The 13,742-nt window shown below is 47.1% G+C and overlaps 2 protein-coding genes across 3 annotated transcripts in view; one reads left to right on the plus strand and one right to left on the minus strand.

The window, feature by feature from the left end:
* The window catches only part of CIITA (class II major histocompatibility complex transactivator), a 1,021,617-nt gene that overhangs the window by 382,075 nt on the left and 625,800 nt on the right, over positions 1-13,742 (minus strand). The window lies entirely within an intron of this gene.
* Positions 1-13,742, plus strand: part of TXNDC11 (thioredoxin domain containing 11) — a 40,681-nt gene that overhangs the window by 13,130 nt on the left and 13,809 nt on the right. The window contains exons 5-7 of the mRNA XM_083413407.1: positions 91-184; positions 8,607-8,719; positions 12,197-12,397. Coding sequence (XP_083269533.1) covers positions 91-184; positions 8,607-8,719; positions 12,197-12,397 — 408 coding nt within the window. The remainder of the gene's footprint in view (positions 1-90; positions 185-8,606; positions 8,720-12,196; positions 12,398-13,742) is intronic.

Raw genomic sequence — 13,742 nt, forward strand, 5'->3', positions numbered from 1 at the left:
CCATAGCCCATTGTGTTGTTTTTCCCTGTAATGGTAAATAAGTGGAGCCCCTCTCATGTGTTCTCTTGTGTTTTTCTTTCGTTTTTGCAGCCAGGAGTTTTGGGATATTTTGAGTTCAACGCTTCGCCCCAACCACCTGGTTATCTGACATTCTTCACTTCAGCTCTGCATTCATTAAATAAAGGTAAATTCATTACCCATATAAACCACTGTTTAATGTTACATTTGATTGAATTTCACCATGCCTAATTTGTGGGTGGGAGTGATAGGATGCCGTTGGTTTTCTTTCCATTGTCCGCAGAATGCATTTGACTTTATATTTAGCGCTGTTTTCAAAACAATCACCGTCATCACATTTATTAATCCCATACCCAATGTTATCAGGCCGACTTTGACAGGCTGCACAGTCCTGGCCACGATAAAACTTCCTGAGCAGGAGCATGTTGAAAATATATTTTGGCTTCTTGCACACAATGGACTAAATATATCACAAGACATCTCGGTGGGGGCTCTCAGCCAGAAACGCTGACAAAATTTCCTGTCACATTTTGTTCTCTGTCGAAAGCCAGCAAGCTTCAGTTGCAAAACATGGAAGTTAAAAAGAACGGTTGCCCACGTCATTTAGGCACCTGAGGTGGAAAATCTAAATGGCGCCCCCTCCCGCTAATTAACATGGGGCAGAGTCCCCTGAGGGAAGTTCTCTTGCCAAAGCCCCTTTGAAATGGTGCAGTTGTTGCATGGCTCCTGTTCATTTCAGTCTGGGTAGTGGGGACCTTTTAAGGCCAGGGGATACTGCCCCTTGGATGATGCATGACCTGTAATGACACCAGCAACTTTACCGCATGAAGCAGTAACCTTCCTGGTGGAGCTGCCTCTTCTAAAATGCGCTGTAAAAGCAAAACATGGCACTGGAGTGAGAGGAGAGAGGGAAGATTTGGGCTGGGTTTGTTCATTGTTGTCTGTGCTACATGTTGGATTACTACACTCTCTGTGCGCATCAGCAGTTTCTCAAAAACGAGCCACGCAACGCACCCTGCTGTGAATATAAGAACATCAGTAGATTCCTGCGGGATCAGATCGCGGACTTATCTAGTCAAGCATCCTGTTTCCCACGGTTGTTAACCCGATGCCTCTGGGAAGCCCACAAGCATGGCCTGAGCCCTACAGCCCTCTCCTGCTCTTGATTTATTTATTTTTATTTTATTTATTGAGTTTATATACCGCCCTGCATCAAAAGATCTCGGGGCGGTTCTTAAGGTGAAAATACAGGATAGAGTGTGTAATGGTTCTAGGGGTTGCTCGTGCGTAAGCTTGTCCCAACGTCTGGCCGGGTTGCCTGAGTGAACCTTTCCTGTCCGGGCAGCCAATCGCCCGTGACCGTCTCAGTCGCTGGCAGAATCCGTCAGTGGGCGTTTCTTAAACTTCTTCCAGCAAAGAAGTTCTTTGACGCCAAGTCTTCTCCTACTCTCCCTGCGCGGAAGCCTTCTGCGCAAGGAGGGCGTGGGCAGCGGAGGACCCCTTCTCTCCCCGCTGGTCCCCGGCAAGGAGTCATGGGATCGCCTCGCCGATTCCCCCATCTCCCCCCCTTCTCCACTGGAGCTACGCTGATTCTCTCCCCCAGAAGATGGGCTGCCCCTCCCACTCCCGGGACGCTCTCTGGGATCCCTTCGGAGCTTGCTCTCTCCCTCGGACACTGATGGCAGTTCCCTGACAGAGTGTTTGAGGTTTATAGCACTGGACACACGGACACAAGCTGCAAATCTTCATCTCAAGGCTTCTCTTTCTGCAACGGGGAGAGTTTAGCAACTGATGTGGAGGAGTTGAACTGCTGTTCCAAAGGAGAAGTCTTTTTGTTGTTTCCATGACAACAGAAACAGCCACCTTGCATCCTCCTGAGAAGAGGGCAGGACTGCAAAAAAATAATAATAATAAATCGGCTGGTGGCTTATTTTGGGGGCATAGCGTTCTTTATATACTCCCAATTAGCTCAGTCAGACCTTGGCAGGAATTTTTTGGTGCAGGGTAAAAGTGTACGTTGTGGTGAAACTACAAGGATGGGGGAGAACTAAAATCGGTATTGACCGTCGTTTGCCAAGCCTTCTGCATTAGATGAAACACTCTAGTAATGGAAGAACTATCTCACTAATAAAGTACGTATTGATCGCGCTGCCTGGAGTAGATTTGCCAGCTGACCATATTACTACTAATTCCACCCAGCTCTTGGCCTTTTATTCTCAACTTTCCACTTGCAAACACCGTATTTTTCAGTGTACAAGACAATGTTTTTTGCTAAAAAAATTAGGCAAAAATTGGGGGTTCTCTTATACATGGATAGTGAATGCAGAGTGGGGACAGGAGATTGGTGGCAGCAGTGAACAGGAGATTGGCTGCAGTGATTGGGTGGGTGATTGGTGGCTGCGGCAAGGCCTTCTGGTGATTGGCTGTGGCTGCGGCAATTGGGTGGGTGGTTGGCGGCTGTGGCAAGGCATGTGGGCAATCAGCTGTGGTGTGGGTAGGTGGGCTGTTGGCAGCGAGTGGGCAGACAATTGGCAACTGCGGCAAGGTGTGTGATCGGCAGTGGCTGCGGCGAGTGATGGGCGGGTGAGCGATTGGTGGTGGTGACCCCCCCCCCCAAGCTAAACAACCTACTTTCTTAATTTTGGGTTAAAAAAAAATAGGGGATGTCTTATACATTTGGGGGGGGGGGTCTTATACATGGGAAAATACTGTAACTGCCTTATAAGTCAAAGAATTGTGGGGCAGGAAAGTTTATGAAAACCATGGGATCTGGTGGCTTTCGGCTATTTTACTCATGCATGTTACCTGTTTGCTGCTGTGTGCATCAAAATGATCCATCGAGGAACAGGGATTGGGCTAAAGTTATCTGCTGAGTTGTGCGTTGTGAAAAACCCAGGTCCGCTGCCCTGTAATGTGTGAAATGGCCTTTCGGTTTACACCATTCCTCAAAATTCTGCTCCTTGCAGCCATGTCCTTTGGCTTTGAACGATGTAGCTGCAGGATTTCTAAGCATACGTACTAGAAAGCCGGTCCTGTGGAATTCAGTGCCTGCCCAGATGGAGACCCAGCCCGCCCCAGTCTATACCACTTTGGGGACGTTTTCAGGAGACAGCCACACATCAGTATGACTGCATTACTGGTAGTCTGGTCCTACATACTCTTCACTTGGAAGCAAGCCCTCCTGAATTCATTGCTTGCTCCGTGCATTCGCATCGACTGCGAAAGTCCACTCATCTTGCATATGCAAAGAAAGCAGTTTGCGTGTTGCTTTTATGCCTCGCCCTCTTTCCTGACGAAGACCAGTTGTGGGCAGGGCATGCCCTCCATGTCCAGGCACCACAAAGCATTAAACATCCCACCGTCTTGGTGCTCTTAAAACCTAAAGTTCTGCAGTGATAGTGCAGGAGTCTTACAAAAGGAAGCGCTTTCCCAACCTCATCCAGATTCTGAAAGGGCCACTTGCTTTTTAAATGACAATCTGGGGCATCCAAACCTTTTGTCCTGGCACTCAGCCCTCCTACTCAGTGCTGAAATGTATGTTCTAAGTGCAGAGCAGAGGTCGCGCTTGCAACATGCCATTTCCGTCGTTTAGTATCCTGTCAACAAGTTGCTTTATCTGCGTTTGCTGTTTATCTTGGACCAAATTCGGCTTGGTTTCTTTTGCCATTTCTTTGGCCAACAAACCAAGACCCAATGAACTCCTTTATGCAGTCTTACTACTTCTATTATTTCTGTCCCAAGGAGGGTGAAATCAGCCTGGATACTATACATTTCCCTCCCCTCCCCCCTTACGTATTCTCCTTATTTATTTTTGTGGCAAAGAGTTGGGAGAGGAGGGTCCACTCTCTTAAGTCAGTGCTGCACAGAGATTATGTGCCAGTTTTTTTTAAAAAAGTACACTTGATTAATTAAACCCTTGATGACTTGCAAAGAAAAGGGGAGAACTGGCTTCGCTGAAAAGCACAGTGTATTTGAGAGGATGCAAAGGCACTGCCCATCTTGGAGTTTTAAGTGGGGGTCCATCCATATTTTTTAAAAAATATTTTATTAAAGTTTTCTTGGTTTACAAAGGTATGCGCAATGTCTCTTTTTTCAAGTTACATTTTCCATAGGTCACTTGAGACATTAGGGTTACATAAGGAGGAAAAATGGGGAGAAGAGGTGGAAGGGGCCATAGTGGGTGGGGGTGGGGTGGCGATATTTCTATTTTGCTCAATGTATGTGTGGGTTTTTGTGCCAGCGTCGTTCGTGCAGGTTCTCTTTGCTATTTGCTTGTGTTCCTTTGGTGGTGAGAGAAATTGTGGTTGGCCTAGGGTGCGGTTGCTTGTTTGTGATTGGCTGTGTTGAACTTTGTTTTTGTGTGTGAGTGGGGTGGGTGTTTTTGAATCATGTTGGGTCCATCCATTTTTACTTTTATCTCTGCAAACACAGAGTCAAGACATTTGCTCTTGAAAAGGAGAGTGTGAAAGAAGGATGCATCAGATACTGTGCCAAAAGCCACACCCCACCAACTCTTCCCTGGCGGCCGTAGCCTTGGGTTTGACTCCTGCCTTGACCTGTGTGCTAAGAGATGGAGCCCATGCCTGCAGCTCTCCAAAGCAGCTGTGCCAAATTGCCTTGAAAGAGAGAAGAGTCATTAATATAGGGTTGCGGTGCACTTAAAATAAACTCTAAATTACATATTTTGGACAAGTGAGGAACTGAATTCCTTTAATCTAAGGGAACTGGCCTCGAATAACTCTGCATTTCCTAGGGCTGCATCCTGACTCAACATGCAACACAGTTAGTGGAACACTTGCTTCCTGGGTAATCAGATTCTCCAGATAATAGCCATGGTGACTGTGTTCAACTATCTGAGGCAGTAATGCCTCTGAATATCAGTTGCTGGGAATCACAGGTGGGGAAGGGGCTCCTGTGCTCAGGTCCTGCGTTCAGGCTTACCACAGGCATCTGGTTGACCACTGTAAGGATGCTAGACTAGATGGACTCTTCTTAGATTCTTACATTGTTTAGGGGGTCTTCAACTCTGCAGGGTTGAGTAGTGAATATTCAGAATCCAATGAATGGATACCGTTCTCCATGCCTTTCCTTCGGCTGGAAATAGCGCATCTCCAGGGGTGGTAGTGGCTAGTATCTGTAGCATCAAGACGGACCCTTGCTCTGATCCAGCAAGGCTCTTTTGACTTTGAAAGCATCAAAGGAGCCTTTGCTCAGGCGCAAAGACCCAGGCTAGATTTCAAAACATTGACAGCCAGCCAAGCCAGAGGCAGCCCACAAGACTGCCAGGCTGGCTTGGTGGCAGGCTGGAACCTGGGCAGATAAGACAACCTGTGGGGCCTTCTCTCAGTGGCTGGCCACAAGGGGCAGCAGAATGCCATTCGAGAGACACCTGGTTGCCCTTGAGAGATGGGTTGCTGCCTCGCTGCCAATATCCTCTTCTTTGGGGGAAACGTCCCAGGTCAGTTGGCCACACTTGTTCCTTGGTAGCAGAGCAGATCCATGGGCCGCTGTCTCTGCTCAGATTCCTCAGGTGTAGACTTTCCCCAAAGGGATGTCACTATCACCCTTGAGTGTGTGTGAGATTGCGCACCCTTCCTTCCGCCCCCCACCCCCCAGGTAATCTTCTGGAAAGCAAATAACTGCTTCTTCGATTCCTCCTTTGTTGCCAAAACTCTCTCTGATTGCTTCATTAATTATAGAGTCCCACACTGGTTAGGGAGAGTGAAATGTGAGCCTGCCAGCTTTGTAATGTGTGCTTGTAGCAGGTTAAAGCCTCTTGCTCTTGGCAGGTTAAGCAACCGTAAACATATACAGAAGCAGGGCTGGCTGCAGCAGGGCTTCTGAATTTCAAACAAGACAGGATTCCTGGGGGTTTCCCAGTTGTCTGCATGCTCAGTTTAGTTTGCTTCCTATAGTCCTCATCTCACCCTCCCCCCACTGTAGGAAAGGTTTTCAAAGGAGAGTGAGGAGGACATGAGACAGTTCCAAACCAGTTCCCATAATTATGATTTCAAAACCACCCTGCTGCTTTCTTTTGTTTTGTTTTTTAAACGCAAGTTGAGATTCTCAGATTGCAGATTCCATGCTGGAAAGTGAGTCTCTCTGTTCGTAGGCTAGTGTGGACCAAATACAGCTCTGATTTTGTTTCCCATACTCTGTGCATTAGTATAGAGACAACTGAAACCACAAGTCCTTCCCTCCAGCTGCTTCCTCCTTGTAGTTTCCTGCCCTGAAGCAGGCTTCTGGAGCACCACCTCAGTTTCATGTGCATCAGTGAAGCTATTATCCCCAGTACCAGGTGTTCCCCTGTCATCTGTACTATTGTCTCCCTCCCCCTCAGGATTTAGTTTAAAGCTCTCCTAATCAACTTCGCAGGACTCTTAGCAAATCCATGCTTGCCAACTTCTTATTAAGTGCAACCCATCTCTTGCCAGAAGTCCAGGAAGTGGAGACCAAGGTTGGTATTGCCTACTGACCCACCTTGCAGTTTGTGGTTCCTCACTCACCTTAGCCCAGCCCTGACAGCCCAACCAAAAGGAAGGATCCATGACGTTTGTGGGGCACAGCCCCATTTCTGCTTAAATGTTTGGTTGCAGGCCTGTAAAGAATGTGAATGGATAGAGTCTTGCCCTCTCTGGGACTGAGTGCAACAGATAATTAGACACATTTCTAATTTGCAGCTCTATGTGCATTTTTATGCACGTAGAAAAATCCTCAAGATCACCTGGAGCAGCACTCTTTGAAAGATGCTCACTGGTGGCAGAAAATGTGGTTGTAATGCATGATCTGACTTGTAGCCATTTGGAATTTCTAAAGGCTGCTGGCGTTTTTGTGTGTGTTTTTTTTTAAAGCAGAGATGTATTTGTGCTCTCCTCCATACCCCGAGCTCTAAAGTGACCTGAATTTTTTTGCACGTTGAGGAATATGAGAGGATTTCTTGTGGGGGTGGGTGGGACTGCTTCAAAGGAGAGGCGGTTACTGTGGGGCAGGCCTCCCATTTATTGTCTGGCTCGATATGGAATTGCTGCAATGTTTCATCAGCCACATGGTGAGAAACATTAAAAGGCTTGCGTTTCCCTCCCCTGAGCCAAGATGCATCTAATTGCTTAGAAAGCTTCTATCATTTAAAGTCCAGTAGCCTCCTTTTAAAAGGAGCTGCCCACCAAAATTACCCACCAAGAAAACCCTGGAGATTACAGATCAGGGATCCTTTTTCAACCTGGGCAATCTTCCGAGGGCCACATGCCAGGGAAAGGCGGGGCCAGAGGCAAAAGTGGGTGGAGCAATCGATGTAAATCTTCCCTTTGTACAGCAGGCTTGTTTCTATACACTCTTATCTTCCATTCGGACCAGAAGGGGTTCAAGGGCGCTTTCCAGGCAGGCAAAGATATTTGGTGAGAGAGGAGAGGAAGAACATTGAGGAATGAATGTGATGCTATTGAGCAGGGGTCAGCAAACTTTTTCAGCAGGGGGCTGGTCCACTGTCCCTCAGACCTTGTGTGGGGCCGTACTATATTTTGGAGAGAGAAAAAATGAACGCATTCCTATGCCCCACAAATAACCCAGAGATGCATTTTAAATAAAAGGACACATTCTACTCATGTCAAAACACGCTGATTCCCGGACCGTCCATGGGCCAGATTTAGAAGGGGATTGGGCCAGATCCAGCCCCCAGGCCTTAGTTCGCCTACCCATGCTCTTAAGCATCATTTTGTTTGAGGGCAATTGCTCACGCATCAACTTCTAAATGATGGGCCAGGGCAGAACTGTGGGTGGCAGGGACCAGTTTGGTGGCACGTGGAAAGGGACTGGGTTCCGCTTGCTTTTCTTTACTGCCTCTGGAACAGCAGAGCTGGTGGGCTGCTTGCCGTATTGGCACCTTTTAATTTCGCCCACAATATTTCCACTCATTGAAACTCATTGAGCGCATGACTCATTTGAAACGAGATCACCACCACAAAGGACACAGCCGTGCACGTGGCGGAGAGAGCCTTTGTCTTATATCACCTGCGTCAGTCCCTCCTGTTAACACCTTTTTATTAATTCTGAGGAGGGCTTTACTCTGCAATGCTGGCCCAGACCCCTTTCTCCTCCTTCAGGTCCTGGATGTGAAGAACGAAGGAGGAAAACTCCAGCTCTGGGAGGGGTTTTTTCCCCCCTCCTTAAGGCCTAAAGAATCCAAAAGTGCTGCTCCAACTGCTCTCTTGTTTCCTCATATGGAGGATCTTTTATTTCATTATTTTGTGTGTATTGCAGTGTGTTTTTCAGCCGAAATCCTGTTGTATAATCACCCTTTTTCTTCAAACCCAAGTTGAGGTAGAATTTTAACCCTGAAGCATTATGCCCACAGGTGGAAAGTGTGGATTAATGAGAGGATATTGCTTGTATTTCCTGTGTAAAACGACAGGAAAGCTGAGCTGTGTGTGTGTGTGTGCGTGTGTGTGTGTGTGAGTGTGTACGTTTGTTTTTCAGAGCCTTTTCTTCCAGCAGCATGCCTTGGCTTAGCTTCTGGAGCAAGGGGGCTGTGTAGTTATGTCAGCTGGGCCTCTTTCCTTTCTTTCCTCAAGGCTTGTAACATGTGCTTTCAGATTACCTCGGAACGATCCACTTCGGAGTGATCACAGACAAGCTGATCGCGAAGGAAGTCCCACTGACCAGCTCAGGCAGCGTCTACTTGCACAGACACGTGAACGCTTCTCTTGTGAGTAGTGCATTTTCACGTTTGCACGCCTGCGCCGCCTGCACCAGGGCTGGGGAGCCCATTTTAGCCCACGTTTACTAGTGTGCAACCTTCTGGGGGCCACATTTCGATGGTGGGTGGGGCCAGTTGCAAAAGTGGGTGGAGCAGTGGATGTACCGTATTTTTCGCTCTATAAGACGCACCAGACCACAAGACGCACCTAGTTTTTGGAGGAGGAAAATATGAAAGAAAATATTCTGAATCTCAGAAGCCAGAACAGCAAGAGGGATCGCTGCGCAGTGAAAGCAGCAATCCCTCTTGCTGTTCTGGCTTCTGGGATAGCTGCGCAGCCTGCATTTGCTCCATAAGATGCACACACATTTCCCCTTACTTTTTAGGAGGGAAAAAGTGAGTCTTATAGAGCAAAAAATACGGTAACTCTTACCTTTGTACACTAGGCTCCATTGCAGCCAAGCAAAAGTTAGAAGAATCTATGTCTAAAATGCAGCAGCTGGATTTCTGGCCGGGGCTCCCTTCAGCTCTCCTATAACTCCTGTTTTAAAACAGCTGCACCAGTTGCCAGTTCGTTTCTGGGCCCAATTTAAGGTGCTCACATTAGTGTTTAAAGCCCTAAATAACTCAGCCCCCAAATTCCTGAACGACCGCCTCCCTCCCTGCATACCCTCTCAGGTGCAAAGATGGCAGAGGGGTCCCTCTTGGTTGTTCCACGGCCTTCAGACGCTTGGGGGGGGGTTGGAGGCTTGGGAGAGGGCCTTCTCTGTGTTGGCCCCCAAGTTGTGGAACTCCCTTCCCACAAAGGTGCGCCTGGCTCCTTCCTTAGACAGCTCTTGGCAAATGCTGAGGACCCAGTCCTTTACTCTGGCTTTTGACATCTGAGATGTATATTTTTCAGACCCACCTTATTTCTGTAAAAAAAAAATTGTCAAATCTTTTTTTTATTGAGTTTTACAGCGCAAATTTAAATTCAAACATTAAACATCACCATCATCATTTAGAATTCCCTGAATCCTTTGACTCCCCTCTGCCCTTCCATGGTTACCATTACCAATCTTTTTTCAATTGCTTCATTTTTCCCCTCTCTATTTTTAATAATAATAATCCATTTTTACCATAGTTTTTAGTACATTACAAGCATTATTCAAATTCTGCCAAAGTTTTTGGTTGTTTACATTGTTCTCTTAAATACATTGTAAAAATTTTCCCATGACTTCTTAAAGTTCTTCTCTTCCTTGTTTCTGATTTTCCCGGTCAATTTCACCAGGTTTCAGCATAGTTTATTTCTGTAATTTTAACATGTTTATTTTACTTCTTGTAACCTGCTTAAGACCTTAAGGCAGGTTGTTGTTGTTGTTACTGTTAACGATGGTGACGATGCGCGCACACACATCTCTCCATCCTATATCCAGGCAAGTAAGAGACATTATCACCATTCAAGAATCCGTTCCAACCAAGCCAAGCCACTCAAGGAGGTTGCAGAGCAGGGCCATCTTATAAAGCAGAGGTGCGGCAGTCAGGCACACAGGCAGCTGCATTGGCAGACCGATGCTCCAGGGCTCAGAACAATGGGTAATCCAAAAACCTAGTGTGTGGAGGGGGAGGAGAGGTAGAGTCTAATAAAGGAAATTAGCTTACTTATGTAACAGTGGCCAAGGTCAGCATTTGTTTCGTGTTTGGAGCTACTGAGACAGTTTTCTCCTTTTATGCCAAATAATTTAATGAACCATCTGGAAGATGGTACAGCACTGTATGTGTGTGTGTAGTTTTCTCCCGCTCCCTTCCCCCCGCCTTTAATTTCAGGTAAGCAAAATCCCATGTTGCTGAAATGTTTATGTGTCATGAGCAAACTCTTTGAGTGCATTTTGCTCCCCAGCCCTTTGTCCCCTCTCTCCTTTATCTCCAGGCTTGCTCAAGCTGGGCTGGGTGGGAAGGAGGATCCACGCTAACATAAACTTTATAAAACAGAGGGATGCCTGCTGATGGGGGCTCTTATATCCAACCTCTCAGAAGGTAGCCCATCCAAGGTCATCCAAGGCACCTTTTTTAGTGAAGCAACACTGAAGCATCACATGCAGTTTTAGGAAACGAAATTTACCGTGTCTTCGGGATCACATTAACAACATGCAGAGACATTTCAGTGCCTTTCAAAAATGGTCCCTTCATTTAGATATATAGATTCATACACAGACGGCGGAATATCCAAATGCACAAAAAAAATTAAAACATTTCTATACATTTATTAAATCAATAGAATAAAACATGAGCAATGGTAAAAGGAGCAGATAAAAGAATTGTGTAACAGATTGACCTTTGCTGAAACTAAAATCTGCTAAAATCCCTGGATGGGTAAACATGTTTTTGCCGAGCAGCTAAAAGATTGCAGTGTTGGCACAAGATTTACCCTCCCTTCCAATCTTAGGGGACATGGGTGGCACTGTGGGTTAAACCACAGAGCCTGGGACTTGCCAATCAGAAGGTTGGCAGTTCGAATCCCCACAATGGGGTGAGCTCCTGTTTCTCAGCCCCTGCTCCTGCCAACCTAGCAGTTTGAAAGCACATCAAAGTGCAATTAGATAAATACCTTCTCCGGTGGGAAGGTAAAGGGTGTTTCCGTGTGCTGCTCTGGTTCACCAGAAGCGGCTTAGTCATGCTGGCCACATGACCCGGAAGCTGTACGCCGGCTTCCTCGGCCAATAAAGCGAGATGAGCCCCGCAACCCCAGAGTCGGCCACGACTGGACCTAATGGTCAGGGGTCCCTTTACCTTTACCTTATCAATCTTAGGAATGAATTTTTGGTCAGACTTGAGCAAAACCAAAAATTTATCTCTGAGTGGGGGGAACAGTTCTGCCCGCTCTTACCACTCTGCAGCTGTGCATCAGACATCAGCAGCTTTACTTCAACAGCTTTACTTCCTACCAATTCCTTGAGCTATACGAGGAATGAGGAACCTCAGGCCCAGGGGCTGAATGCAGCCCTCCCTGTACAGCCCTAGGTCACACCTCTCACCGAACCTTCTTTGCACTCTCCCTGAGGATTTCTGCCCAGCTAGAGTGTGCTTTTGAATCCTGGTAATGCTCCTTGCTTGCCAAGATAGAGAGCTGTGTGTGAGTGAACTAATATTTATTGTCCTAACCGCTTTTGCTCCTGGCCCCACACACCACTGACATGTTGCCCTCAGAAGATTGCCTAGCAGGGTATGTGGCCAGTAGGGGGAAGAACGTTCTCCCAAGGGCTGCTTCCTACATGATGACTTGGCTCAGCTTGTTCTGCATCCGTTGCTGGAGCTTTCCCAGTGTCTCTTCAGTCAAAGACCAAACAGCAAAGAATGTGGGAACGGGCACCGACCATAATTGCCTCATTTTCCCACCATATTGTGCGATGGGTCCCTGTCAGTCTGCCAATCCTAAAGGGACGACCCAAGTTTTAACTTGCCCCAATTGATAACAAACGCTGAGAGTGCTCTTCTCCCTCTTTCCAGCTCTATCCACACGAAGCGATGAACTACACAGCGGAAAATGTTTGGAAGTGGGCCTTGGAGAATCGCGAGACCTTCATCCGCTGGCTGAGACCCCATGGGGGGAAAAGTCTTTTGCTGAACAACGAGCTGAAGAAGGGACCGGCACTCTTCCTGTTTCTTCCTTTCGACCCCTTAGCGGAAAGTCATCCCCTTGTAGATGAGGTAAGCGTAAGGAGGACCCTGCTGGATCAGTGTCCAGCCAGATAGCTATGGAAGGCTTAAAAGCAGGACCTGGGGATCTGAGCACCCAGCATTCAGAGAACGTAGCTATCGTGGCTAGTAGCCGTTCGGAGGTTTTTCTGTGAATTTGCTTATTCTCTTTTAAATTGATGACCATCACTACCTCTTGTGGGAGCAAATTCCATAATTTACTGTATTTTTCGCTCTATAAGATGCACCAGACCACAAGACTGGTGGAGGAAAACAATAAAAAAAATATTCTGAATCTCAGAAGCCGGAACAGCAAGAGGGATTGCTGCGCAGCGAAAGCAGCAATCCCTCTTCTGGGATAGCTGCGCAGCTTGCATTCGCTCCATAAGACGCACACACATTTCCCCTTACTTTTTAGGAGGGGAAAAAGTGAGTCTTATAGAGCGAAAAATACGGTAATTGTGTGAAGCAGTGCTTTCTTTTTGTCAGTCCACAAAGCTTTGAAGATCTGGCATGCCAGCTTGGAACTGCCTCCCCCCCCCCCCCCCAATAAGGTTATGATAGATAGAATGGAGTGGGGAGGGAGCCTGCATTTAAGATTTAAAAGGGTCCTGTTTAAAAGGGTCAAGTGATGGGAGTGATGCTTAGCTGTTTATAGTGCCAAGGTGCTACTGTGCATCAGAAGAGGCAAGACTGGGCTCGAGAGATGCCTCGCCTGACTCTGCACAAGGCAGCTCTGAATGTTCATGTGCAATGAAAGAGTCACTGGGCTATCATTTGCTCCTATGTAGGCAGGCTTTCTCAGGCAGAAAATGGGACTCGGTGCGAGCTTCAGGCCCCTAGTTCCAGGGAGTTCAGATGGTGCTCTGAACCAGTCCTTGCTCTGATAGGTGATCTCTCTTTCTAAATGTAGCTGGAAGAAAAGTTGTGTCTTTCTCAGTGGGGCCAACCTGCAAAGGAAGGCATTGGTGTGTGTTTGCGGAGAGGGTATCCCTATGAAACAGGTGTAGGAGATTCTGGGCAAAGCTTTATCTGGAGGCAAGAGACTGTTCTCATTTAGCAGGAGGAAACCAAGGCAAATACACTTAGGGTATTGGTGAACTTCAACACAGACACAAGTTTTTCTTTGCTTTGCTGTGGTCGAAGGTAAGCCACTGCTTATCACCTTCAGAGGAGTCAAGCGATTTTGGCCACAGACATTTAATAACGTTGGCTGTCCCCAAAGCAAATTCCTTCGCGTTGCCCTCTTGCAGGGCAAAGGCAGAGCAATAAGCATGTTTTGGGAGGCAGGGATGGAAAGGTTAACGGATTTGCAAATAACTCACAGCAGGTCAGCCTCGGAATCGGAACAAGGTCT

The sequence above is a fragment of the Podarcis tiliguerta genome, assembly GCF_965153285.1.
Source record: "Podarcis tiliguerta genome assembly, chromosome: 14".
NCBI classification, from domain to species: Eukaryota; Metazoa; Chordata; class Lepidosauria; order Squamata; family Lacertidae; genus Podarcis; species Podarcis tiliguerta.